This window comes from Hyperoodon ampullatus (genome assembly GCF_949752795.1).
Source record: "Hyperoodon ampullatus genome assembly, chromosome: 18".
Classification (NCBI taxonomy): Eukaryota; Metazoa; Chordata; class Mammalia; order Artiodactyla; family Ziphiidae; genus Hyperoodon; species Hyperoodon ampullatus.
Window position 1 is genome coordinate 53892226 of NC_136931.1, and position 27626 is coordinate 53919851.

The following is a 27626-nucleotide window of genomic DNA, read 5'->3' on the forward strand; positions in this document are numbered from 1 at the left end:
AGGCCTGGTGAAGGGGTGACCCCGGCGGCTGGGATGGAGCTTGTGAGAAGGAGGAGGAGGAGAAAATCCAGCGAAGCCTAACGACCCGGCTCTGCAAAAGCAAAAACAACCCGGATGAGCCAATAACTGTGAAAAGGTCTCAGCGAGACCTTAACCATCCCCCGCCCCTCAAGCATCTTTCTTCCTTCCTTCTTTCCCTCTCTCCCTTCCTTCTTTCCCTAAACATGTGCCTGGTTCCTTCAAGAGTGAAATAAAATCACACGTGGTGAGTTAAAGTTACACGTGTTCATTTTTATACTTTATATTAAAGTCATTAGTTTACAGGTTTTGTTGTTGCGATTTTTCTTTTAAAAGTTCTAGTTCGTTTTAATTGGTCTTCTTTGTAATCCCATGGATGCAATTCTATGCATTGAAAAACTATCCTGAAAAGGGTCTATGGCACAGAAAGGGTTAAGGATTCCTGGACTGGAGGGCCCAGAAGAGGGTAGAGGCCAACTAGTAGTTTGGGGGTCGCGGGCAGTATGACCTTTCTGAAATGATGACGTTTGAGCTGTAGGAGATTGCCAAGAGGAAGAGGGAGCAGAACATTTTGGGTGTTGGGAACAGCAAGTGCAAAGGCCCTGAGGTGGCAGTAAGCCTGTGTGTTGGATGAACAGTAAGGAGGCAGGTGTGGCTGGAGTGGAGTGAGGAGGAGACCCTTTGGCCTTCGCATGTGCACACGCTCACGCACACACGTCAGACTGTTTCAGATTCAAATCCAGGTTCCAATACTTCCTGGCCATGTGACCTTGAGCAAGTGATTTTATTTCCTCTGCTATAAAATGGGAATGATCATCATATTACCTGTCTCATAATGTTTTGGTGAGTTAATTTCATGAGTTAATTCATAGAGAGCACTTAGAATGATGCCTATTACATAGGAAGTGCTCCATGAAAGGTGACTATTCTCAGTCACTTCTTTTTGTTCATAGCTGCCTAGTATATCACTATAAGAACAGAGCTGTACAGTCTAGTCAATTCCTACTAATGAACAATTAGGTTCATTTGAGACAGGCTGGGACCTGGGACCTTCTGCTGCAGTGCCGCCATGCTTGCACCTGGACACACGTCTCCTCCAGCAACAGAAACAAGGAAACTATACGGGACTAAAAATAACTGCATGCATGCGCAGTTAGGGCAAATGCTGGACAAAAGATACCAAAAAATCCAACTGCCACTTTTGAAGAGCCCAGAACAAAAGCAGGAGGTCGGGAGCAAAAGCAGGGTACTGTGCATGCCCCCTGCACACACCACCACCTAACGGGTGGGCAAACCACCTAAGCCACCGCTCCAGCCGGACCCCTGGACACACCCCTACCCTCATCCCATATAAGGATCTTCCGCCCCCCACCCCCCGCCCCCGGCCCCAGGGAGCGAGCCAGCAAGAGAACCTGTTGTTTGTTCTCGCTCCCACCCTGCTGCCGCAGGGGCCCCAATAAAGCCTTGCCTGAATTTCTTATCTGGCCTCTGATCAATTTCTATTGATTAAGGAGGTCAAGGACCCTGGTCGGTAACACATTCATTCACTCAAAAATATTTCTTGGGCACCTACTGTGTGCCAAGCCCCCCACTGCGGTTGGTGCAGAAAGACCCTGGTACCAAGGTCTCCACCCACACATCTCGGTATATAGGTAGGAACTGGCTGGTACCACAAGTCACGCGATTTTAAAACGGTAATATACAGTGCCAATGGCTTTCAAAGGGACTGTCCCATTAGCACGCCCACCTTCAGGGCTTGGCTGGAACCCGCACGTTTAGGATGGCAGGTTTGGGAACTGCTGCCTTAACTGGGGAAAGGTGCTGACGTGGGCTTGGGCTTTGGCGCGGGCGTTCAGCTTGGAAGATAGGGCCCCTGAGAGGCCCGGGGCGCAGCCACACCCCTGTGGGGGAGGGGAGCGAGGGCGTCCCGAAGGGAGTGGACAGCCCCCTTGTCAGTCTTCCCGAGTCCCGGAGTGTAAGATGAGAAGGGGGTAGGTGGGCCTCATCCTGGGGGAAGGCGAGGAGGAGCTTCCTGCGCGCGCGCGCTCCTCGGCATTGAGCGCTCGGGCTGGGAGGCGGGAGGTGCGTCAAGGTCAGCCTGGACCGGGGTGGCAGGCTGCCTAGGGGCGGGAGACCCTCCTGGGGAGCTGGGCTGCGGCCTCCAAGCGCCTCGGCCATATTGAATAGCCACGGCTGAGCCTTCTTTGTCTGCGAAGTTCTCTCCCAAGTTCCAGGCACTTCCCTGGAACAGGAAGAGCCACCGGGCAGCCCCTGTATCGCAGCTGCAGCCGGGACACCCGTTTGCAGCTTGCGGTGGGCTTGGAGCCTCAGGACTGACCTCATCCCGGCTTACGTAAGCATCCTGGAAATTGATTCCCACCAGTCCTTGAGGGGAGCGGGACTTGATCAAGACCAGACTCGCTGCAGGCAGAGAAATTGGGAGGTGAGACTCTCCCGGCGGCGCTGCCGAGACCCCACCCTCACTCCCAAGACTCGGGGCTACGAGTAGTTTGGGCTCATTGCCCCCACCCCAGATTTCACCCTGGAGATTTTAAAGACCCTCGAGAAAAGCCATGTGGGGGGCTGGTTCCCCTGGGGCTTCCTCCCATCCCCCGACTGCCTGATCCTCTGGAGCGTCCCCGACGTCTGCAAAGATGTGGATTTGGACGTCCTCGTGGAAGCCTTGAAGCCTGTGGGGACCTTTAAGAAGATCGGCAAGGTGTTTCGGCGGGAGGAGGACTCCACAGTGGGGATGCTGCAGATCGGGGAGGACGTGGACTATTTGCTCATCCCCCGCGAAGTCAGGCTGGCGGGAGGCGTCTGGAGGGTCATCTCCAAGCCCGCCACCAAGGAGGCGGAATTTCGGGAGCGGCTGATCCAGTTTCTGGAGGAGGAAGGCCGCACCCTGGAGGATGTGGCCCGCATCATTGAGAAGAGCACCCCGCATCCACCCCAACCCCCCAAAAAACCCAAGGGGCCCCGGATGAGGAGAGTCCAGCAGATGGTGACCCCACCTCCCCGGCTGGTCGTGGGCACTTACGACAGCAGCAACGCCAGTGACAGCGAGTTCAGCGACTTCGAGACCTCCAGAGACAAGGGTGACAAGGGCCACAAAGGCACGGGGCGTGGCAGGAAGGTGCGCAAAATGCCTGTCAGTTACCTGGGCAGCAAATTCCTTGGGAGCGACCTGGAGAGCGAGGATGATGAGGAACTGGTGGAGGCCTTCCTCCGGCGAGGGGAGAAGAAGCCCAGCATGCCGCCAGCCCGCCGCCGGGTGAACCTGCCAGTGCCCATGTTTGAGGACAACCCGGTGCCCCAGCTGTCCAAAGCGGACAGGTGGCGGGAGTATGTCAGCCAGGTGTCCTGGGGGAAGCTGAAGCAGAGGGTGAAAGGCTGGGCACCAAGGTCCAGCCCAGGGGTGGGCGAAGCCTGGCAGGCCTCCACCAGGTTGGAGAGGGATGGCGCATCAGTGCCACGCAGCGCCAGCCTGGGGGATAATGTGGGAAATGCAGGAGATGGGCAGGTGCCTGAGAGCCCCCCAAGACGGTGGAGGCCTAAGATCAACTGGGCCTCATTCCGGCATCGCAGGAGAGAGGAAGCAGCAGCCAGAGCTCAGGGGGCAGAGGCTGTAGATGAGCAGAGAGTGGAGGCTGTGGGTAATCAGAGGGTGGAGGCTGTAGATAATCAAAGAGCAGGGGCCATAGCTGTCCAGAGGGCAGAGGCTGTGGATAATCAGAGGGCAGAGGCCATGGCTGTCCAGGGGGCAGAGGCTCTGGACAATCAGAGGGCAGAAGACGCAGCTGTCCAGAGGGCAGAGGATGCAGATAATCAGAGGGCAGAGGCACCAGCTGTCCAGGGAGTTGAATCCTCAGCTGCTGGGAGGGCCCTAGGGGTCACCCCAGGATCTAGGACCCGGAAACAGGTCAAGACAGTGAGGTTCCAGACCCCTGGACGCTTTTCATGGTTTCGAAAGCGCCGGAGAGCCTTCTGGCACACTCCCCGGTTGCCCACCCTGCCCAAGAGAGTCCCCAGGGCAGGCGGGGCTAGGAGCCTCAGGGTCCTGAGGGCTGAGGCCAGAGCAGAGGCAGAGCACGGAGAGCGGGAAGACCAGCTGTGAGGAGAGGGCAGGGGGGCCACGGAGGACCTGCCACAGTATGGGCCACTGAGGGTGTGTCCCTAACTCCGACACTTGGACAGAGTTGCTATCTCCACACTTGAAAATGGAGGTACAGCAAGGGCCTGGCAGTGCCCCACACATCTCCATCTAACACCCCTCTCTTTTCTTGTTAAAACTGTGTCTCTCGTGCATTGATTTAATTGTTTTTCACGTGGCTTGTGGGATCTTAATTCCTGGACCAGGGATTGAACCTGGGCCCGGCAGTGAAAGAGCCAAATCCTAACCACTGGACCACCAGGGAATTCCCCACGCATTGATTTTTAAAATATAGACTCTATAGTAACCCAAGGAATGTAAATTAAAAAACCCATACAGTGGGTTCGGGTTCGCATCACCCATGAGTTTAACTTCTTCATATGCAATTCTAGGTGCTCAGCTTGAAAAAGGGAGAGAGGTGACGGAGAAATTCCTTCCTCTTCTTTTTCTTTGCCCTTTCGCCTGCACACTTAAACTGCCTCCTGGAACTTAAAAAGAGGGTACAGGTCAACATGCAAATAAAAGCGTTTACAAACTTATTTCTCTGCTGTGGATTCGGCAACTGAAGAATGCTCCAGGGTGATTCTGTCACCCTTGTGACCCCTCCCCTCCCCCCTCCATGATGGTGACTTGTGTTTAAGTCGCTGTGCTTGCCATCCCCACACTCCCGGGTTCTGGAGGCTTGGTGGGTCCAGGGCCTGCAGTTTACATGCTTCGTCACATCTTGGCTACCAAGTACAGAATCATCATCTGGGAAACGTGGCCAAAACGCGGGTTCTGGAGCCCTTTGTGAATTGCTGTGAATTGCTGGTGCAGGCTGTGCGGCCCAGGAATCTGTTTTGATCAAGGCCCACAAACATCTCCTGGGGCAGCTTGGCTCCTGGACACACTGAAAAAACTTCATTGCCATAGGAACAGGGCAAAAGGTGGGTTGTGGTGTGGTAGTGAGCAGTATACTGTGACTGGCCCTTATAATCGGGAGACATCTGGTTGCTACATGCTGTGGGAGCTGGGGGACATTTCTCTGTGTTGTTTTGTGTCCCCTCACCCAACCTCACTGGGGGAAAAACAGCAAATGACCCTGCCCCAACCTCGATACAGGCAGGAGACAAGGGAATTCTTGGAGGGAGTTCTGAAGGTCACCTGGGTCCTCCTGAGGCTGCAGTCCTGGCCTGAGCTTCTTAGACCTGACTCAGTAGGGCTGTAGGGCTGGTGGGGGTAGGGGGGGCGAGAATATGCATTCCTAAGAAGTTCCCAGGAGACGTGGCTGCAGCTGGTTTCAGGACCTTATTTTGAGAACTGCGGCAGCCTGGCCGAAAGTTCAAAAAACAGGCGGAGCTTTGAAGTTTCAAGGCAGTGGACCAGTGCCCCCGCACCTTTAGTGCTCAAGAAGGGCCGTCGTCCCCTTGATTTTAACCATCTGTCCCGGAGCGCCTCCTGGTCGGGACAGTGGGCGCACCCTGAGAGCCACCACGGCGCAATTTTAAGCATCGGTCTTGGAGCGCCATCTGGTGGATAAATGGGCCACGGCAAGTCGCCTGAGTTGACGCTACCTCCTCAGGCCTAGTTGTAGCGGGGCGGAGCGTCCTGGCTTGGGGCGGAGCGTCCTGGCTTGGGGCGGGGCCTGCAATAAGGAAGGCGGGGCCTCGTGGGCAACAGGCTTTGAGGAACCGAATAGAGGGAAAGGGTTGTTGTTTTCTGTTTCTGGAGCCCTGTCTTCTTCTTCCAGGCCGTTCTAGGACCAGGTCACATCCCCGGGAGTCTCAGGGGGCCCCTGTCTCCGTTTGAGCAGACCGAGGGGTGGGACAGCTTCCTCCTAGAGGTCCCAGGAAGGGGAGGGGCACGCTCCCGACCTGTCTGCTCGCCCCGACCCCAGGGACCTCTGCACGCTCACAATCTAAACTCCAGTAACGTGGAATCCAAATAGACAGCCACCCCCGTGAAGGCAGGTGGCCTGTTTTGGAGACACGGTCTCCCCTACGCTTAGCAGGGAATCCTGGCACCTGAGCGGTCAAGGGTTACACACGAATAAACCCCAATCACCACAGCCCTGGCTCGGGGCTTTTGCTCGGGCTGTTCCTGCCTCCTGAGAGCGCTTCCCTTGGGGATCCGCCGGCCGTACCCCTCCCCTCCAGCGCTGAGGGGAGTCAGCCCACGGGAGGTGGGGTGGGGGACAGCTGGTGGGACGTGCAGGGGGAGCCACAGGCCCGTGAAGGAGCACTGCCTGGTACTGCAGAGAAGATACAACACTCTGTATATGAATTGTCCCAAACTGAAAATGTCGCAAATAATTTCCACTCTTTGAAAACACCGTGCAGGCTGAGTGCCAGATTCAGTTTCTGGGCACCAGCAGGTGGCTTTGGCCTTGAGGAGCAGGTGCATTTGTACCAGCTACACTTCAGATGGGCAGGGCAGGTGTGGGTCTCTCTCTTCCTTCCCCTCCTTCCTTGGTCCTGGTCACCAGAGCCCCGCCCCTCCCTTTCCCTCCCCCAACTCTTTTCCCCTCCCCCAGGAGCAACCCCTCTGCCTCTCAGGCTTCTCTTCCTGGAATCATCTCCTCCCCCAGCAGGGAGGTTCAGCTTTCCTGACTGAAGGCTCAGCTACATCCTGACACCCCCGAGCGGCTGGGTGGCCGAGCCTCCATCACAGAGCCCGGCCCCCATCAGATTGGGGTGGAGGACAGGGGCACAGAGACGCTGGCCAGAAGCATGAGTCTGGAAGGGATGGGGCTCTACGAACAGCCGGAAAGAACTCACTGGCACTGCTGGCCTCCCCCGGTGCCCGGTGTCCACGGACACGCTCACCCCTGGGCTAACGCGGGAGACCCAAAGACAATCCCGCTGGGGGGTCCCTGAGACCCCTTCCCATCACCTAAGGCTGCTGCCTCCGCGGGCGCCCGTTACACTCTTCCTTCTTCCGTCGGGCTCGCTCGCGCCACCTGCAAAGGAGGGACTGAAAGGACAGGGGAGCGAGCGGTGGGCGGGCGCGCACTTTAGAGCTCAGAGCCCACGGTTCAGCGGTTGCCGCCTCCGCGGCCGGGAGGGCCGAGGGGCGGAACTGGGGCCCCACCGGCAGCTGCAGCCTCGCCGTGGCCTTAGCGGCACATGGAGCGCAGCCTCTTGCCCAGACCAACCTTCTTCCCACGCGTGGACTTGGAGCCGGCGGGCGGCCGAGCCCTGGACTGGCCGCCCTTGGCCTGCGCCCCAGTGCCCGCGCGCCCCTTCCTGCTATTGCTTCCCGCCGCCTCGTCCTGGGCTTCCGTCTCGGGAGGGATGCCCAGCCCGCCGGGGCCGCCGCCTCCCCCTCGGGTTTTGCGGGTCCCCGACGGGGCGGGAGCCGCTGCCCAGCCCACCCGACCCAGGGCCCTAAAGGCCGGGCGGGCTCGCTTGGCCCGGGGCTTCCTGGACGCGCGGTCCTTGGGCTCCGACTCCTCGCTCTCCACGTCCTCCGACGTCTCCTCCGATTCCCTGTTCGCGCGGGCCGCCCGCAGCGCCAAGACCTCCCCCAGGTTGCCTTTGGCGCATCTGAAACTCCCGCCCTGCCAGGCCTTTTCCTTTTCTTCCTCCGTCACCTCAGCCACGTCCTGGGCATCCAGAAGCACCGCTAGCTCCAGGAGGCCGCTCTCGTCTTCCTCGTCCTCGCCCCAGCCCGCCATCGGGCCACCGGGAGCCTTCTTCCCTTTGCAGGTGGTCTGAGGCTCAGCCACGGTGGAGATGCACCCCAGCAAGTGAGCGCCGTCTTTGGCCTTCCTCAGGACCACGGCGTCCACCTGGCGGCCTGCCTCCTCCACCTTCACTCGGGTTCCGGAAGTGTCCTTGGCCATCATAGACAAGACCTCGGGCAGGGCAGCTTTCTTGTCGCTCCAGCCCAGCAGCTAGATCACAGAAGCGATTTTCAAACATCTCGTCGCTGGCGGAGTGGTTCGCGGGGTCTGTACAAGCCACAATGGCCACAAACTCAGGAATGTCCACCCCCTCTCTTTCTTGATCCCCGTTTTCCTGAGAGTCGCTTTGGGAGGCGTCGCTGCCCATGGTCTCCTCGTCCGACGCGTCTCTCACTGCGAGTAGGGCCACTAAGTCTGGAATTTCGCTCCGGTCTTCTTTGATGTTCAGGCTGATCGACTCAGCCCCAGGGGGATCTTTCTCCATCTTCCTCTTCTTTGCTTTGTCCGTCACCGTTGCCAGGGCCAAGAACTCGCCGGGACCGTTCCATCATCTCCTTCCCTCTGGAGGGCCCACTTCCTAACAAGCTCCTCCTTCGCGGCGGGCTGGAGGGTGGCGTACAGCGCGCTCTGTTCGCCATCCCCGCTCAAGTCCTCCTTGGCCATCTCCTCGATCGTGATACCCAGGCTCTAGTCGGAAGAGTCTTGGGATTCCCGCTCCCCGACGTGGATGGCCGCCCTCCACGCCCCACTTCTTGCTCTTCTGGTCAACCTGCTGCCTCTGGTTCTGTTTCTGCGACCCCGACGGCCCCTCCTAGCATCTTTGGCTGCACCAAGAGGGGGCCAGCCTCCCTGACCCCCGGCTCCGACCCCAGAGCCAGGGTCTCCGAAGCGGGGGGGGGGGGAGTGGGCGTGTCCCCGGGGGCCCTGGCCACTACGGCCCGTGGGGGCCTTGTATCCAGCAGCAAGCGTTTCATCTGCCTCAGGACTCTGGCGCCCTCCGCGCTGTCCTTGCACAGAACCCTCCAGACGCCGTCCTTGCCCGGGATCTCCTTGGGGATGGCACCGTGATTAATGCCCTTCACAAACTCCATCAAGGAGGCCTTGGCCTTCTCGTCCCTCATGGCCCGCGTGTTCCGCAGCCTGAACTTGCCCAGGGGCAGCAAGGCCGGCTTCAGGACGGCTTCGATGGCTGTCTGCTCCAGGTCCTCCGGGATGCCGGTGACCAGCAGGGCCCTGTGCACGTCCACGGCCAGCCCCCTGCACCAGTCCCCCAAAAGGTTCATGGCCACGGTGCCGCCGCTGGCGCTGATTGCGGAGCAGGAGGGAGCCCGAGGCGGACGTGGGCTGCGGTCCCCTGTGCAAATGCCACTCTGGAACAGCGCCACGGGGCTTGGAGTTCAGGTTCAGGTGAATGTGGCAAGGCTCGGGCTCCAGCTGCCCCTGGGCGGCTGACGCAGCGTCCTTTCCCGAGGCCCCTCCCCACAGGGGTCCTAGCATCCGCAGGAAGCTTACGAGTCAAACCCAGGGGTGCCACCGGCCCGGCCCCTCCGCCCTTTGTTCCTGACAGAGGCTGAGTGACACCGCGGCGCCCGGGACAGGTGCTGGAGAGGGCGGCGCCGTGGGCCCCCGGAGCGGCGCGGGTAGGGGCGCCACGCTCGCCTGCCTGCGGCCGGGTCTGGCCTTGCACCCTCTGCTCAATCTCAGCAGTTCCGGGCGACGGGTCTCCTCCGCCCTGCGCCTGCGCACACGGGCTAGCCCCGCCTCCCAGCTGCACCCCATCTCCATGGCAACACTGCGGGCTGGAGCAGGGGTCGGAGTTGGTGGGGTCTGAGGAGTCGGCTCTGGACGAGCCTGAGGAACGGAAGACTCAGGGGGTAGGATCACCATTAGTGATGAGCCCCAAAAGGCCATATTCACAGGGGGTGAGACAGCAGTCCGGGGGCTCCGAGCTCCTTCAGGGGATAGAGGCCTTCTTTCGGTAGAGGACCGGCTTCCTGCAGGGTTGTAATTCCCTTCCACAGTGTAGGTGGAGTTCAGGATACAGAGACGTAAATCAAGGGCTATGAGAGGGAAAAAGTGGTGGTGGGGAATTCCCTGGCGGTCCAGTGGTTAGGACTTCGTGCTTCCACAGCAGGAGGCACGGATTCGATCCCTGGTCTGGGAACTAAGATCCCGCAAGCGGCGCGGTGCGGACAAAAAAAAAAAAAAAAAAGAAAAAGAAAGAAAAAAGCCTATGGCCTCCCACGGTGGAACCAGGACTCACTCAGAGTTTTCAGGCCTCACTCAGTGGGGACGGGCTTCAATAAGGGTACACAGGCCTCAGCTGTGAGGTGCGGGCATCATTTGGGGTCCACAGCCCTCACTGATGGGGTACGGGCCTCGTTCAATGAGGCCTCGCTCTTGCAGATGTTTCTGTAACCATAACGATGCACGTGCAATTCACCGTGTTTTTTTGTTTTGTTTTGTTTTTTGCGGTACGTGGGCCTCTCACTGCTGTGGCCTCTCCCGTTGCGGAGCACGGGCTCCGGACGCGCAGGCTCAACGGCCATGGCTTACGGGCCCAGGCGCTCCGCGGCGTGTGGGATCTTCCCGGACCGGGGCACGAACCTGTGTCCCCTGCATCGGCAGGCGGACGCTCAACCACTGCTCCACCAGGGAAGCCCCACCGTGTGTTTTTGTACACAGTTTCTGTACGTGTATGATCCTGAGATCAGACGTGAATTCTGCAAGAAGGCATTTCCGCTGACTGGGTCCGCAGGCTGGGACAGGTGGATATCATAGCTACTCTAAATACACATCTGCATCACCATCCTTTATAAACCTCCCCCACCCGCAACTGTGTGTAAATCAGGCGCTGTGGTCCAGCTATTGAGTTTCTACTGCTGCTCGCTGCCCTCGTATTGACTCTGGGAAGGTCCCTGGGCTTCTCTACGCCTCAGTTTGCTCCTCTGTGAAATGGCGATAACCATTAACCGTACCTCATAGGATCCTTAGGGGGATGAAAGGTGATGATCCATGAAAGCCCTTGGAACAGAGGTTGGCTCAGAGTTGGTGCTCCATGAAAGATGGCTAAGGGACTTCTTTCTTGAGAACTTATCATGATATAATCATTTAACATAAATATATTAATTTAATTGTTAAATAAATAAGTATATAAAGAAGGAACCCCAACACTTCCTTTTTTTTTTTAACGTAGGAAGAGTTTATTGCAAGGTTACCATGGAAACTGGGCCTAGGGCAAACCAAACCGCTTACTCACTCTACTACCCACGCCCTTACAGCTCTTATTTTCCCTGCTTTCCTCTTTTCCTTTCGCCCTCCTGGTCCCCAAATGGATGTTATCCTTCTCTCTAGAGCAGCGTTGTCCGATAGAAATATAATGCGAGCCCCCAAGGCAAGCCACATGCAAAATGTTAAGTTTGCTAACGTCCACCTTCAATAAATAAAAAACAGGTGAAATGAATTTTAAGAATAGATTTCATTTTTTGTATAAATTTGTTTATTTACTTTTGGCTGTGTTGGGTCTTCGTTGCTGTGTGCGGGCTTTCTCTAGTTGCGGCTCCACAGGCTCAGCTGCTCTGCGGTATGTGGGATCTTCCTGGACCAGGGTTTGAACCTGTGTCCACTGCATTGGCAGGCAGATTCTTAACCACTGCGCCACCAGGGAAGTCCTGGCTACAAGTTCTTTGACCGCCATCTGGAAGCGGCGTCCACATACCCTTTTCTTGAATCTGAATCTGGACATGCTGTGACTGCCTCAACAAGTATGGCAGAGGTGATGCTATGTGTCTCCCAAGGCCAATTATAAAAGCCTTTTGCCCACTTCTCTTGGAATATTTGCTCTCGAGAGCCCCCCTCCCAGGACATTCCTGCTTGAAACTTAACCTCCATGCTGTGAGGAAGCCCGACTCACACGGAGAGACCAATGGAGGTGCTCAAGTCAACATCTGCAGCTAAGCCCAGTTTTCAAGTCATCCCAGACCAGGCACCAGACATGACTGATGAAGCTTCCAAATGATTCCAGACCTTAGCCATTGGAGTCACCCCAGACGTTGTGGAACTGAAAAAAAGCCATTCCCCATTATTCCCTTTCATTATGCTGACCTACAGACTCCATGAACATAATAAAACATTTTTGTTTTATGCCAATGAGTTTAGGGTGGTTTGTTATGCAGCAAAAATAACCAGCACACACCCATCCCATCCTTACTGCTTTGGACAGGTAACTAACCTCTCCGTGCCTCCACTTTTGTCCCTGAAAATGGGGATCATGTTCTCTTAGCGTCGTCAGGAAGATAGGAGAGGTTGTGGCGTGCTCGTGCCCAGCGAATCCCCGCAGCACTCAGCAAGTCCTATTGAGGTTATGAATCAGCGGCCAGTCACTTCCAGATCACCCACAGCTGACCATGACCGCAATGGGGGCAGCTTGCATAGAGACCACTGCGAGCCCCAAGACCGTGTACCGTCCCCAACCCGGTGCCTCGGGCCCCTAATGATCTGTCCCAGCTCACCCTGGCCTCTCCCCGTCCCTCGCTCCTCCAAACCCAGTTTTCCCCTCCCTTCCCCTTCCCCCAGAGTTTGCGGAGACGGCAAAGAAGGGGTCCGCTCACAGACCCTGGAGTCACACGGACGCGACTTGAGTCAAGCCAGATCGCCTGGGTTCAGATTCCAGCTCTGTGTGACTCTGACAAGTCATCTGCCTTCTCTGAATCCGTAAAATGTGCACAGTAAGAGCACCTAAACTTGCGTTTAAATCATCAGAGCGCATGTATTAAGAGATATATAAATAATAGCTATTGTTGTTCTTGCTGTTAGTGTTGAACCCCAGCACCCCACTTCAGAGCTGAATCACCTTAAGCAAATTATTTCGCCCGCGCACTTGAGCGCTAGGGAAGCGCCTTCGCAGGTGCGTCTTTAAGTAGCGGCCCTGGAGCGCCGCCTGGTGGTCAATGCGGGCGCCGCAGAACTTCATCTACTGCGCGCGGAGCTCCCCACTATTCCCTCCCCGCGGTTCTGGGACCTGGTACATCCCTGAGACGGGGGAGAGTGTTGAGGCAGGGGGCCCCAGGTTCGGGTATCGGATCTATCTCCCCGCGCCGCCCCCCCACCCAAACTGAAGGGGCTGGTGTTGGAGGTTTGCTAGATTCAAGGTGTGGCATCAGGCTCGTGTCAGCCCATACCACGATCACACTAACACACACGAAACACACACTGGCTCACACACACTCACTTGCATTCACACAAAGTGACATTGACACACACTTGGACTGAGCTACTCTATTCCCTCCTACAAACATACACACACACACACACACACACAATTCGCACACACCCAGAGACATACACAGATACCCATTCACTGACACCCCGAGACTCACCCCACCTACATCCACAGAAAGACACACACAGCCCTAACAAATGAAACACACAGATACACTACACATGCCTCAGCCCGAAACAGAAACACCCACATCCTCATCTATAACACGTGAACAAAACCACCAACTCCACAAGGAGACCGCCAGAGAGCATGCAGGGACCAAGCGACGCCTCCCCCTTCGCCCACTCTCGCCCCGCTGTTGGAGCCGGGAAGGTTGCTCCTGCCCATGGAGGGACAGATCCCACCCGGAGGGACCCGCCAGATTCTCCTTCAGGCTCACCAAGGCCAACCGAACCTGCCCTGGGGCGCAGGGAGCTTGGACCTGCGGGCTGAGGGGCCGCCACCGCCACCCGGAGCTCTGTGTGTGGACACTGGCCTGGAGACTTGGGCCAGGTCCGTGGGAGCTGCCATCAGAACTGCCAGACTGGGGAAGACTCCGAGGGAGGATGAGAGTCTGATCCAGCCCCACTCCCGCCCTTCCCAGTCATCCTCCACGTGACATCACAAACTTGACCCTGTCTCTCCTCTCCTCTAAACCTCTCTATGGCTCCCCAGTGCCCTTGGGAGAAAGCACAGTCTCCTCGCCTTGGCCTATGAGGCCCTGCATACTGCGGTCCCGCCCTCCTCCCGGGTCTCTTTCCAGCCTAAAGTATCCTGCTTCCGTGTTAAGCTCTACTCAGGAGTGTCCTATGACTGGCACCCCTCCGCCCACACACACACTAGGCTGTGAATCCCGGGAGGGCAGGGCCTGGGCTGTCGCAGTCACCGCTGGGTCTCCAGATAGGTGGAAGCAGGTCCTGGGGGTATGTGTGTGGAAGGAAGGAAAGACGACAGGGAGAACGGAACGGAGGGAGAGAGGGAAGAAAGATCTTTAAAATTTAAACCTTTGGTCCATCTTTCTTCTCTGAGCCACGTCTCCCTGTGCCCACCAGAGGACGCTCTGACCCAGCAAATCCCTAAAGTAGCGACTCAGCCTGCTCTTCGTACAAAAAGGTATTACGATACTGAAGAGGATTAATACCAATAACCGCTACTGAAAGCCCTAATGCACCCCAGGACGTGTGCTAAACCCTCCACGTGCCTAAGCCAACACAGCAGCTCAAAGTATCGTGCAAAGGAGGAAAGTGAGGCTCAGAGATGTTGTTTAACTCTCCCAGCGTCACACAGCGCCTAAACTGCAGAGAAGCTTCCCACTCTGGCCTTGGAGATCCAACCGCCCTTTGCTCGTTGGCCACATCCCTGGTGTAACCAACTCACAATTCCCCGTGGACCTGGCCTTGCCACTTCCCCCACTCGGCCACACCTCATTCCCCTCAGCTCTTCAGGTCTCCTGTCCTCCATCCAGCCACTGGGGTCTTCATACACCAACCCCCTCGAAAACACTTCTTCCCTTTCCCTACTTCACAGAGGGTCACCTCCTCCCTTCAGACTCAGCTCAGTGTCACCTGTTTCTGGGAAGCTGGCCCCAATCCAGAATCAGCTCCAGCTCTTCCGACCCACCTCCCCTGAGAATGCAGGCGTTTCCCTCCTAGCACCCGCTTCCGCTTCCGTATATGACCACCGAGGCTCTGAGCTCCAGGAGGCAGAGCCTGCCTCGGTCATCACTGCTCCCAGCGACCTGCGCAGGTGGGTCCCAGAACAGCCACTAGATAAAAACTGAATGAATGAGTGAATGAAGTCTCTGGGCGAGAATGACTTCAGTGAGCACCAGAAAGCGTGAACGCTCTTCCCCAACAAGTGTTCCAGAGATTCGACAACAGACACCCCCGGCCAAGGAGAGGGCCCCATACTCCCTTTCAGGCCCTCCCCCATCCAGGTACAGTGAGTCTCACTACTGCCCTTCACCCCCTGGGGACAGAATCGCCTGCTTTCCAGCCCAGTATCCACCCCCCACCCTCACACTCCCGTCTCCTAAGTGATTTGCCTCCATTTCTCCTTGTGGCATCCCCTCCCTCACGTGGAGGGAGCCAGGTGGTTCCTGTGGGAATCACTAACCCTCACCCACCACTCCCCGAAGCCTGGCCAATCAAAGCACTCACTCCCTCTCCAGTCACTGTGATTGGTGCAGGGGCAGGCACATGACCCAGCCGATCCAATGGGAGCTGGTCCAGAGTCTTTGGTTGAATAAATGAATGAAGGGGCCCTGGAACCAGCCATGACTGAAGCTAATACAACCTGGACTTTATAGTAACACGAGCCAATGAATTCTCTTTTCTGCTTAATCCAGGACAACTTCCGTTTCTGCACTTGGAACTCAAAGTGTCCTGTGTAATATTTTCCCCCTAAAGCATTCTCCAAGCCCCCAAGAAGAAGGGGCACAGGGGCCTCTCAGTACCCTGCCAGACATCACCTCTGGCTCGAAGTGCTGGAGCAGGACTTGAGGGGACCAGGGAAAGGTCTTCCTGACTTCTCAGACCTGGCACCGTCACCTGCCATAGGTTCCTGAGGCTTTTTGCCTCATTCCTGGGGCCCCAGGTCTCATGCCAACAGGGAACCAGTAAAGGCGGTCTTGCTGCCCTGGAAGAAGACCCAATGGCAGGAAAGTTCTCGGTCAGTGTTTGCTGGATGGGCCCACGCTTGCGCAGACTGGCAGCTCAGCCATCAGATGGGCTGAGGAGAAAGGAATCTCTGATTTTATCTCTAATAGTTTGCCCAGATGGAAGGAGGGAATGAACGAATGTCATTACCTGGGGCTCATCCTGCAGCCTGGGGCCTGGGTCACCACCACAGTGTGTCCAGGTCCCAAGTGAGGGGGAGGGGGAGGGGGAGGGAAGGGGAGGGGGAGAGGGAGGGAAGGGGAGGGGGAGGGGAGGGAAGGGGAGGGGGAGGGGAGGGAAGGGGAGGGGGAGGGGAGGGGAAGGGGAGGGGGAGGGGAGGGGAGGGGGAGGGGGAGGGGAGGGGGAGGGGGAGGGGAGGGGGAGGGGAGGGGGAGGGAAGGGGAGGGGAGGGGGAGGGAAGGGGAGGGGGAGGGGAGGGAAGGGGAGGGGGGAGGGGAGGGGGAGGGAAGGGGAGGGGGAGGGGGAGGGAAGGGGAGGGGGAGGGGGAGGGAAGGGGAGGGGGAGGGGGAGGGAAGGGGAGGGGAGGGGGGAAGGGGAGGGGGAGGGGAGGGAAGGGGAGGGACAGGCCCTAAGGCTTGAAGGGGCGGTTCTGGAGGTGTCATGGGCTGCAGCCCTGGATCACAATGGGGCAGCACTTGGGGTGTTAATGCGGCAGTTATTGAGATATCATTCAAGTGGCCCCCTGGGGGTCACTATGATATGATGATTTGCAGTGGCCGCAGGCCCATGCCATGAGCAGGCCTTGCCCTCTGAGCACCCCACTTGCTCTGATCTACAGAGAAGGTCCCACCGCGGTCCTGGTAGCTGTGGCTGCCCAGAGGGCTGTGAAACCCGGACAGCAGTCGTGCCCCTGAACCAGGCCTGGCCCACTGCTCCGGCTCAGCCTCCATCTAACGCAGCCACCTTGAGGCCCTTAGCCCCACCGGGACATTGACCTGCCACTTGCACTCCCATCCCCAGCCTCAGCTTCAGTCCAGACCCCGCCTCCTGGCCCTAGCCATCAAACTCACTCCAGACCCGGAGTAACCCCGAGTGAGGGCTGGTCGCCCCCCATTAAGGCCTGGTCCTCCTGAGACTTGATCCACAAGTGAGTGGGACTGAGTTTTCTGTGTGAGGCCTGCCCAGTGAAACCACAAGGCGAATATTCTCATTTTCATTGGGTTCCTCAAAACAAATGCTCAGACCCTGGCAACAGCCTAAAAGCAGTTGTCATGGAACCGGCAGTAGCCAGTGGGGGAAGGAGAGGTGCCGGTGCCCGGGAGCCAAAGCCTGCTGCCCACTCTGATGTAGATGCGAAAAAACTGGCAGGACGAAGGGGGAGGGTGTGTGTGTCACACTTGGCTGGAGTGGGAGGGAGAGTAGTGATCCGTCACCCAGGAGGCCCATACTCATGCAGGGGGCTGGCTGTGGACGCGCACAGGGCCCTGCTGGTCACCAGCATCCCGGAGGACCTGGAACAGGCAGCCATCGAAGCCGTTCTGCAGCCAGCCTTCCTGCCCCAGGGCACGTTCAGGTTGAGGAACAAGAGGGACGCGAGGGAGGAGAAGGCCAAGGCCGCCTTCATGGAGTTTGTGGCGGACATTAATCACGGTGCCATCCCCAGGGGGATCCCGGGCAAGAACAGCGTCTGGAGGGTTCTGTGCAAGGACATGAGAGTCCTGAGGCAGATGAAACTGTCCTGAGGCAGCTTGCTGCTGCATGAAAGGCTCCCACAGGCCGCAGTGGCCAGGACCCCCGGGGACTCATCTGCCAATTCAGAGACCCAGGCCCCGTTCCTGGTGCAGCCAGCAAGGCTAGCAAGGGCAGTGGGGGCAGGGGTGGGGTCACAGAAATAGAGCCAGAGACCAAAAGAGGGGCCGAGGAGGACCGCCATTTACCTCTGCAAAAAAGGAGCTGAAGGATTCTTCCATCAGAGCCTGGGCTTCGAGATCGTGGAGGTGGAAGAGGAGGACTTGGGCAGGGATAAATGACAATGCCAGTGCGCTCTACGCAACACTCCAAACGGGTGCAAGGAAGCCCTGCAGAGAGACGTGGATGAGGCAGACAGTCCCCATGGAGTTCTTGGCCCTGGTGACCGTTTTGGACAAAGCCAAGACGAAACTGATAAAGAAAGAGCCCCCCGATGTGGCCAGCTTGAGCATCACAGAAGCCAGGAGCAGCATCTGCAACACGGTGGCTCTTATGGTCATGAGGGACACACCTGATGAGATGCTCAAGGGCAGTGATGCTTCAGGAGGTGAGTCCGAGGAATGAGGTAACCAGGTCACCAGAAGGGCATGGAGAACCCCGAGTTCTAGACATCTTGGCCTACAGGATTTCATCAGACATCAAAACCTGCAGGGAGACGTTGAAAATCGCTTCTGTGATCCAGTCGCTGGGCTAGAGCGAAAAGAAAGACAAGAAAGCTGCCCTGCCCGAGGTCTTGTCCGTGATGGCCAAGGACACTTCCGGAACCCGAGTGAAGGTGGAGGAGGCAGGCCGCCAGGTGGACGCCGTGGCCCTGAGGAAGGCCAAAGGCGGTGCTCACTTGCTGGGATGCATCTCCTACGTGGCTGAGCATCAGACCACCTGCAAAGGGAAGAAGGCTCCTGGTGGCCCGATGGCGGGCTGGGGCGAGGACGAGGAAGATGAGACGGCCTCCTGGAGCTAGCGGTGCTCCTGGCGGTCCAGGAGGTGGCTGAGGCGACGGAGGAAGAAAAGGAAAAGGCCTGGCAGGGCGGGAGGTTCAGATGCGCCAAAGGCAACCTGGGGGAGGTCTTGGCGCTGCGAGCGGCCCTCGGGAACAGGGAGTCGGAGGAGACGTCGGAGGACATGGAGAGCGAGGAGTCGGAGCCCGAGGACCGCGCGTCCAGGAAGCCCCGGGCCAAGCAGGCCCGCCCGGCCTTTAGGGCCCTGGGTCGGGTGGGCTGGGCAGCGGCTCCCGCCCCGTCGGGGACCCGCAAAACTCGAGGGAGAGGCGGCGGCCCCGGCGGGCTGGGCATCCCTCCCGAGACGGAAGCCCAGGACGAGGCGGCAGGAAGCAAGAGCACGAAGGGGCGCGCGGGCACTGGGGCGCAGGCCAAGGGCGGCCAGTCTAGGGCTCGGCCGCCCGCCGGCTCCAAGTCCACGCGTGGGAAGAAGGCTGGTCGGGGCCAAGTGCCGCTAAGGCCACGGTGAGGCTGCAGCTGCCGGTGGGGCCCCCAGCTCCGCCCCTCGGCCCTCCCGGCCGCGGAGGCGGCAACCGCTGAACCGTGGGCTCTGAGCTCTAAAGTGCGCGCCCGCCCACTGCTCGCTCCCCTGTCCTTTCAGTCCCTCCTTTGCGAGCGAGCCCCACGGAAGAAGGAAGAGTGTAACGGGCGCCCGCGGAGGCAGCAGCCCTAGGTGATGGGACGGGGTCTCAGGGCCCCCCCAGCGGGATTGTCTTTTGGACACCGGGCACCGGGGGAGGCCAGCAGTGCCAGTGAGTTCTTTCCGGCTGTTCGTAGAGCCCCATCCCTTCCAGACTCATGCTTCTGGCCAGCGTCTCTGTGCCCCTGTCCTCCACCCCAATCTGATGGGGGCCGGGCTCTGTGATGCAGGCTCGGCCACCCAGCCGCGCGGGGGTGTCAGGATGTAGCAGAGGGGTTGCTCCTGGGGGAGGGGAAAAGAGTTGGGGGAGGGAAAGGGAGGGGCGGGGCTCTGGTGACCAGGACCAAGGAAGGAGGGGAAGGAAGAGAGAGACCCACACCTGCCCTGCCCATCTGAAGTGTAGCTGGTACAAATGCACCTGCTCCTCAAGGCCAAAGCCACCTGCTGGTGCCCAGAAACTGAATCTGTCACTCAACCTGCACAGTGTTTTCAAACAATGGGTATTATTTGAAACATTTTCTTTTTTAAAAAATATTTATTTATTTATTTTTGGCTGCATTGATTCTTCGTTGCTGCGCGCGGGCTTTCTCTAGTTGCAGCGAACGGGGCTACTCTTTGTTGCAGTTTTCAGGCTTCTCATTGCGGTGGCTTCTCTTGTTGCGGAGCACAGTCTCTAGGCGCGTGGGCTTCAGTAGTTGTGGCACGCAGGCTCAGTAGTTGTGGTGCGCAGGCTTAGTTGCTCCGTGGCCTGTGGGATCTTCCCGGACCAGGGCACGAATCTGTGTCCCCTGCATCGGCACGGGGATTCTTAACCACTGTGCCACCAGGGACGTCCTATTTGCAACATTTTCAATTTGGGACAATTCACATACAGAGTGTTGGCTTTTCTCTGCAGTACCAGGCAGTGCTCCTCCCATGGGCCTGTGGCTCCCCCTGCACGTCCCACGAGCTGCCCCCACATCCCGTGGGCTGACTGGCCCCTCAACGCTGGCCTGGTAGCCCCTGACTTAAGATGATAGGGTTCCCCAGTTCGCTGTCTGAGTAAATCAAAGGCCAGAGGGAACTCTGAGGGGGGACCTGTGAGGGGCTGAGGCTGGTCTGGGCCAGTGTCGGAGCTGCCCCAGGACCTGTCTTTAGAGGGGAGGAAATGCCCCCAGAAAGAAGCCACAGCCTGGCCTTAGAGTACCCCCAAGTAACCTGGCCTGGTGCTGTCAGGGGTCAGCACGTGCTGTCCAAGTGAAGACACTTCCGGGTTGTGTCCGCATCCGTGTGGTGACACGGGCACCAGCCCCCTCTGCCCATCGCAATGTTTTCTCTGAATCGCCATCTCCACCACAGCCCCTCCAGGTCCTCTTGTCCTGGGGCCATTTGTGTATCTGTGTCCAAGTTCCCATCCCTAGGAGGTGAGGAACCCATTGTGCCAGGAGGGAGCCCTGCACATCTCGAGGGAGGCACAGGGGCCTGGGGTGGGGGGGGTGACCCCACAGCCCAGCTGGACTGTCCGAGCCCCACCTCAGGACACCCAGGGGCAGAAGCTGACTCAGGAGGTGCTGCCCCGGTCATGGTCGGAAGTGGCCCCCTCTGGGCTGCAGGGATCTCCCCAGGGACAGAGAGGAGCTGACCCTGGAAGAGGCCAGGTTGGACCTGGGGCTGGGGACGAAGCCCCTTCCTCCCCGGGAGGCTGAGGGACCTTGGGGGCCTGGCCCTGGGCTGAGCAGCCTCCGGCAATGTGTGGGGTGGCGAGGCCCCACGTGTGACTTCTCCCTGTGTCACCTGGGATCCTGCAGTCAAGTGAGTTAAGCATCTGGCCTGGTATCTGGGTGCTCCGTGCAATGGGGGAGGGGAGCGTCTAAGGCTGGGTAACAGATGCCCACATGTCATGGCTGATGTGTGGCCAGAACACCCTGGAAATACCCTGTCTCTCTTTTACACCCAGTGTCCTTTGCTTCTTCAGTGCCTGGGCCCCCGCCTGGCCCTTAGCCCAGCATCATCTCATCCTGAGCAAGCCTTGGCCCAGCCCAGCCTTCTCAGGCCCAGAGCAGGGACTGGTTTGCAATTTGGAACCTAAGAAGCCCCACAGTCAAGGTTGATAGTCCACCCGGATCCCTGGTCCCTGGTCCTTGCTCTAGCGGGGCTTTCAGCCAACATCCCTCTGCTGGCTGGATCCTGGGCATACTGGTTTTATATATTTTAATGTCCCTTCCTCCTCCAGCCATCTTCTCCAGAAGAAGCAGAGTTAGCAGAAAGAGCCAGTCTCCTTCCCAACAATTACCTGGACAGAGGAATCCAGTTGGATATGAGCCTCCCCAGCTGCAGCTATACACACTGACACTTTGGTAAACAACTAGTTAATCAAGAGGTCTGAAATTGGGTGGGCACAGAGAGTGGGAAGATTGAAACATTTAGGGGCTTCCCTGTGGTGCAGTGGTTGAGAGTCCGTCTGCCGATGCAGGGGACACGGGTTCGTGCCCCGGTCCGGGAGGATCCCACATGCCGCGGAGCGGCTGGGCCCGTGAGCCATGGCCGCTGGGCCTGCACGTCCGGAGCCTGTGCTCCACAACGGGAGAGGCCACAGCAGTGAGAGGCCCGCGTACCGCAAAAAAAAAAAAAAAAATTGAAACATTTAAATTTTACTTCAATCACTACACCTATATGGACCACCTAAAATCATCCTTTTCATCCCTCATCTGATGAGAAGAAAGTTCATCTATCTTTTTTTTTTTTTTTGGCTGTGCTGCACGGCTTGTGGGAACTTAGTTCCCTACCAGGGATCGATCCCAGGCCCTTGGCGGTGAAATTGCAGAGTCCTAACCCCTGGATCACTGGGGAATTCCCATTATTCATCCTGTTTAAATTTCCATCCTTCTCCCCTCTCCTTCTCCAGCTCTGGCTCTGGGACTTGTGGTGGGCTGGGACACATCCTCATTTCTCCTCACCCCCCTCTTTCGGGCTCTGGCTCCTCATGTTGGAATGAGAGAAGGGAAATGCAGGGAGCATGTGTCATGATCAATGTCATGATCCTAGTTGATTTTGTGACATTCAGTTGCTGATGGTCTCATGAAGCGCAGGTGTGGATTCTCTGTGGGTGACTAGAGATGAAGGAGAAAATAATGAAACAAGGTAACAAACTGAGGAGGACAGATTATTTATCCCCCAGGAGGACAATCATCTTAACCCTTGGCTCCTGAGGTATAAAATTAACAGAGCATCTTCCCCAGGAACTAGGATGGGACACCCTAAAGAGTTTGTATTCATCACCTGTTGCCAGGTTGGAGATTGTCCCCAAACCTAGCAGTTTAAAATAACAGAGTCGGGCTTCCCTGGTGGCGCAGTGGTTGAGAGTCCGCCTGCCGATGCAGGGGACACGGGTTCGTGCCCCGGTCCGGGAGGATCTCACGTGCCGCGGAGCGGCTGGGCCCGTGAGCCATGGCCGCTGAGCCTGTGCGTCCGGAGACTATGCTCCGCAACGGGAGAGGCCACAGCAGTGAGAGGCCCGCATACCGCAAATAAATAAATAAATAAATAAAAGTTTAAAATAACAGAGTCATATCACGGTTTCTGAGGGTCAGGAATCTGGGAGTAGCTTACTTGGGACAGTCTCTCATGAGGTTGTGGGCAGGATGTTGGCTGGGGCTGTAGTCATCACAAGGCTTGTATGGAGCCCAAAGACACGCTTCCAAGATTGTTCATTCCCATGGCTGTTGGCTGGAGGCCTCAGTTCCTCACCATGTGAGCCTCTCCATAGGGCTGCTTGAATGTCCTCACAGCATGGCAGCTGGCTTCCTCCAGAGTAGTGATTGCAGAGGGAAGGAGCCCAAGAAGGCCACAGAGCCTTATGTCACGTAGTCTCAGAAGTCATACAATGCCACTTCTGCCATATCCTACTTGTTAGGAATGATTCTCCAAGTCCAGATCTTACTCAAGGGCAGTAGAATTAAGCTCCACCTCTTGAAGAGAAGAGCATCAAAGAATTTGTGGTCATATTGTAAAATCACCACAGAGATCTTTATCCTTTCTTGGCTCATTTTCTGCCAAACCCATAAAAATTAAAGCTGCATTTGCACAGGGGGAGAAATTGTTGGTAGTTCCTGGGATCTTCTCCATTCTCCATCACAGCACATGCTCATGCATATAAGGATTTGCTTGGGACTAAGAGGTAAAAGGTATGTAATGCGCTCAAGGGCAAATTCCTTCATTTCTTAACAGCACCTTCTGGTTACATAGGAATTCACAGTTTCTGTCCTGTCTAGATCTAGGAAACATTGAGACAGATAGTGAAATTACAGCAGAGATTCATTACAGGGCAAAAAGGAAGCCCAGTGCATCATTAGGAACATTTTCAGGGACAAGTTAAAGAATATTCAGCTAATAGTGATTTAAACATAGCAAGAAGTCAAGCAGTGGGAGGTGCTGGGTTTGATTTAGCAGCTCAACAATGTGAATTTCAGAGTGTGCAATATCCCTGGCTTCTCCTCATAGTCACAAAATGGCTGTAGCAGCTCCAGACATCATATTCACACACCATGTTCAAAGACAGGAAGTAGGGGAATGCAGAAAGCAGGAAATTTCTCCTCCTTAAGGGTAGGAAAGCCTTTTCCCAGAAGCCCCCAGCAGACCTCCTTTTATATCACTTTGACCAGTACGTGATCACATGGCTACCCTCCTGACAAAGGGTGGGGTTGATTAAGGTCAAGGAAGCTCTGTCTGACACCTGAATAAAATCCAGGTTTTGTTAGAAAGAAAGAGGGGCAAGGATAGCTTTGTGGATAGGCAATAAACAGTATTTCATACACGTTCAGGTTATCTATTGCTGTATAACAAACTGCCCCAAAACTTCATGCCTTAAATCAACAAATATTTTGCACACATTCATCTCTTCTCCATGCGGCATTGGCTAGGGATACCTCTACTGAGAGCTAAGGATCCTCTTCTAAGATGCCTCACCCCTTTGGCTGGCAAGTTTGGGCTGACTGTCACCAAGAAAACTATTCCTAATCGATACACATACCATGGAATGTGCTATACAAGTGCTTTCCATGCCTGATCTCATGGAATCTGTGCAGCACCCCTATAATGGAGTTACTATGATTTCCATTTTAATGAGGCCCAGAGAAGTTTAGAGCTTTCTGCATCATCACACAAAGGGTGCGTGTCAGAGCTGGGCTCTTTGAAACCAAACCTTCTGGGTTCCAAAGCCTCACCCATTAAGCTCAGTAATTCCCAGCTCTCTGGATGCACTCTGCCTCTTCCTGCCCCCTCCAGAAAGCACATGACAATGAAAGCAGGGCAGAGTGTGGTTGCTATAGAAACAGCTCTGAATCCACTCTGGTTTATAAAATTGAGCGCATCCCGTGCTGACTTGTACTGGGTTAGCACAGGTTACCTATGACCTGCTGGAGACACGTGGTGGGTGGCGGGGGCGTGTGGGGCTGCTTCTGACTCCCGACTCACTGCTTATGAATCACTGCTGTGACTGTAGGTGTCGCTGTAACAAATACCCCGACATCTCAGCGGCTCGCGGCAGCAGAGGTTTGTTTCTCAGGCGTGTTATTACACATCTGTGCAGTGGGCTGTGGATATTCCCCATTCTAGAAGCCTAAGGGGCAGCCCTCATTTGGGTGTCTTCTTCTGATGCTGGCAGGTCAATGGCCAAACCTGCAGCGTCTGTCACAGCTTCCGCTGGCATCGGTCACTCAGCACATCCCCTCACAGCGGGATCAAGGCAAATCACAAGCCGCCCTTGATTCTTTGGAGTCGCCAGCTACTTGGCGACAATCAGGAATGTGCACCCTCCTTAGAGGATCGGTGAACGAATGAACGAGAGAATAATCTAACCCTCCACCGTCACACAGCAAAGGCAAAACCTCTTCCCGTGGGGCTTTTGAGCTCTTGTCTCCTGCACTACTAGGCTGTGCACTTGTCAAGTTTGGGGATCAGACTGTCCTCAACTGAGCCCCTTGCTGCCCTGAGCCTCAACGTCCTCCTCTGTAAAATTCAGCCTCGGGTGTTCTTGTGAGGTTGGGCTGTGATCGTTCATGAAAAGCATTTAGTACAGCCCAGGGCACGAGATAAACCTAAGCCTTGGCTATGAGGGTGTTAGGAGCCGGAGAATGGGATGATGACTGGGTTTGGAGCGCCATCTGCTGGAAGAAGCCATAACAGCAGGGCTGCCCAGGCCGGGGACCACTCTGCATCTCAGAACCTCATCTGTAACCATGACCTAACGATGATGCCAACATCGTGAGATTGCTTGAGGACTGATGGTGTTAATGCGTGTAAAATTACTAGAGTAATGGGATGAATTAAAGGTAAGTGCAAATTCTTTATCCTTCTCCCCATCTGGAGGTGGAGTTTATTAGAATGAAGTGCTAGTCACATTGAAGCTGCCCGCTTCTGCTTACTGACTTTTGGAACACTTGCTCTCGGGAAACTGTGTCGGAAGACCCAGCTGCCAAGTTTTGGGAAGGCCGAGCCACATGGAGAGGCTGTGGGTAGACGCTGCAGTTGAGAATCCCAGCTGAGGCACTAAGAGTTTGTTCCCTAAACTACACTATACCATTTGATGGAGGGTAAAGAACCCCACCCAAAACAGATCCTTTGTAGCAGAAGATTTAGATCTAATGGCTGAGGGAATCAAACACTACATATTTGTAATTTGGGCTTACTATGCCCCCAGGAAAGTGAGCAAATCCAGAAGCCTTTTGGGACTTTCAAAGAAGGACTTCCCAAGAGTATAGGAGGAATGTATGGCTGATTAATAGAACAGTTTCCTGTTTTCCAACAGGAAACTTGGGTATATATGCATGGTGGTGAATCACTCATCTTCTGGTGGAATTTTTTTTAATCCTTTTTTTTTTTTCCTGGCTGCACGCAGCATGTGGGATCTCAGTTCTCTAACCAGGAATCAAACCCGTGCCCCCTGCAGTGGAATCACAGCGTCCTAACCACTAGACCGCCAGGGAATTCTTGGAAATTTTAAAAAATAATTCTCAAGGACTTACATTCTGCATTGATTAGGACTATGGTTGAAGCTGTAGGCTGCAAGTTCCAAAGGTGCTGATGGGTGTATGTATTTGCTTGAGCTACCATAACAAAGCACGACAGGCTGGTGGCTTAAACAACAGAAATTAATTTTCTCACAATTCTGAAGGCCAGGAGTCTGAGATCAAGGTGTCAGCAGGGTTGGTTTCTTCTGAGGCCTCTCTCCTTGCCTTGCAGGTGGCTGGCTTCTCCCTGTGTCCTCACAAGCTCTGCCCGGTGTGTGTGTCTGTGTCCTAATTTCCTCTTCTTATACCACCAGTCCTATTGGATTAGGACCTTTTAATCCAATTTAGGCTCATTTAACTTAATTGCCTCTCTAAGCATCTTATCTCCAAATACAGTCACATTTGGAGGTGCTGGGGTTTAGGACTTCAACATACGAATTTGTAGAATGACACAATTCAGCCCATAACAAAAGGAAACTCTAGCCTGGAGAGACTGTTGACACAAGTATTTTCCAGGCAGGTGGGGGAAAGTTCTGGTTAAGTTTTAAGAATGTAAGATCCGGGTCTTCCCTGGTGGCGCAGTGGTTGAGAGTCTGCCTGCTGATGCAGGGGACATGGGTTCGTGCCCTGGTCTGGGAAGATCCCACATGCCGCAGAGTGGCTGGGCCCAAGAGCCATGGCCTCTGGGTCTGCGCGTCCGGAGCCTGTACTCCGCAACGGGAGAGGCCCGCGTACCGCAAAAAAAAAAAAGAATGTAAGATCCATACAAACAGGGACCAGTGTCTGATTGTTCACTGCTGAATGCCCAATGCCCTGCACTGTGTGTGGCACAGAGGAGAAAATAAATGTTCGTTGAATGAATGAATGAATGTATGAATGAATGAGAAGCTTGCCTAAGAGGGCATTTTAACCCCACTGGTTTTGTGTTGATACCTTCTGGAATGTAACTCTTCACCCTGAGGCCATAGTTCCTACAAAGCGTGTTTCAAATGTTTGCAGTGAGAGGGGCTTCCCTGGTGGCACACTGGTTAAGAATCCGCCTACCAATTCAAGGGACACGGGTTCGAGCCCTGGTCTGGGAAGACCCCACAGGCCGCGGAGCAACTAAGTCCATGCGCCACAATTACTGAGCCTGTGCTCTAAAGCCTGCTAGCCACAACTACTGAGCCCACATGCCACAACTATTGAAGCCCACGCTCCTAGAGCCCATGATCCACACTGGAATGAGAAGCCCGCACACCGCCACGAAGAGTAGCCCCCACTCACACACAGCAACGAAGACCCAAAGCAGCCAAAAATTAATTAATTTAAAAAAATTTGTGGTGAGAAACTTTATTCATTGCACATTTAAAAAATAAGAAATAGAATGCATCACTCCAGCTGGAAATATTTAACTCCCTGATTAAAGCATCACTAATCCTGTTATAATTAACTCACCTTGTCCAGAAAGTGGGAAGGGTCTCCTGGAGTTAAGAAACGGATCAGTGTGCTTTTTCTCCTTTTATAAGTTTATGTAAATAAAAGGAAAATAAAGTTATAG

General features: G+C 55.9%; 2 protein-coding genes across 2 annotated transcripts; one reads left to right on the forward strand and one right to left on the reverse strand.

The window, feature by feature from the left end:
* Nucleotides 1-2569: 2569 nt before the first annotated feature.
* On the forward strand, nucleotides 2570-4135 carry CCDC8 (coiled-coil domain containing 8; the record flags this gene model as incomplete). The annotated part of the gene is made up of 1 exon (XM_079722934.1): nucleotides 2570-4135. Exon 1 carries the CDS (start codon nucleotides 2771-2773, stop codon nucleotides 4133-4135), a length of 1365 nt encoding a protein of 454 aa, XP_079579060.1. The 5' UTR covers nucleotides 2570-2770.
* A 3130-nt stretch (nucleotides 4136-7265) lies between these two features.
* On the reverse strand, nucleotides 7266-9118 carry PNMA8B (PNMA family member 8B; the record flags this gene model as incomplete). The annotated part of the gene is given in 8 exon segments (XM_079724118.1): nucleotides 7266-8045; nucleotides 8049-8069; nucleotides 8071-8378; nucleotides 8381-8522; nucleotides 8526-8551; nucleotides 8554-8582; nucleotides 8584-8668; nucleotides 8671-9118. Coding segments are annotated over 8 exon segments (1839 nt in total).
* Between the last annotated feature and the right edge of the window lie 18508 nt (nucleotides 9119-27626).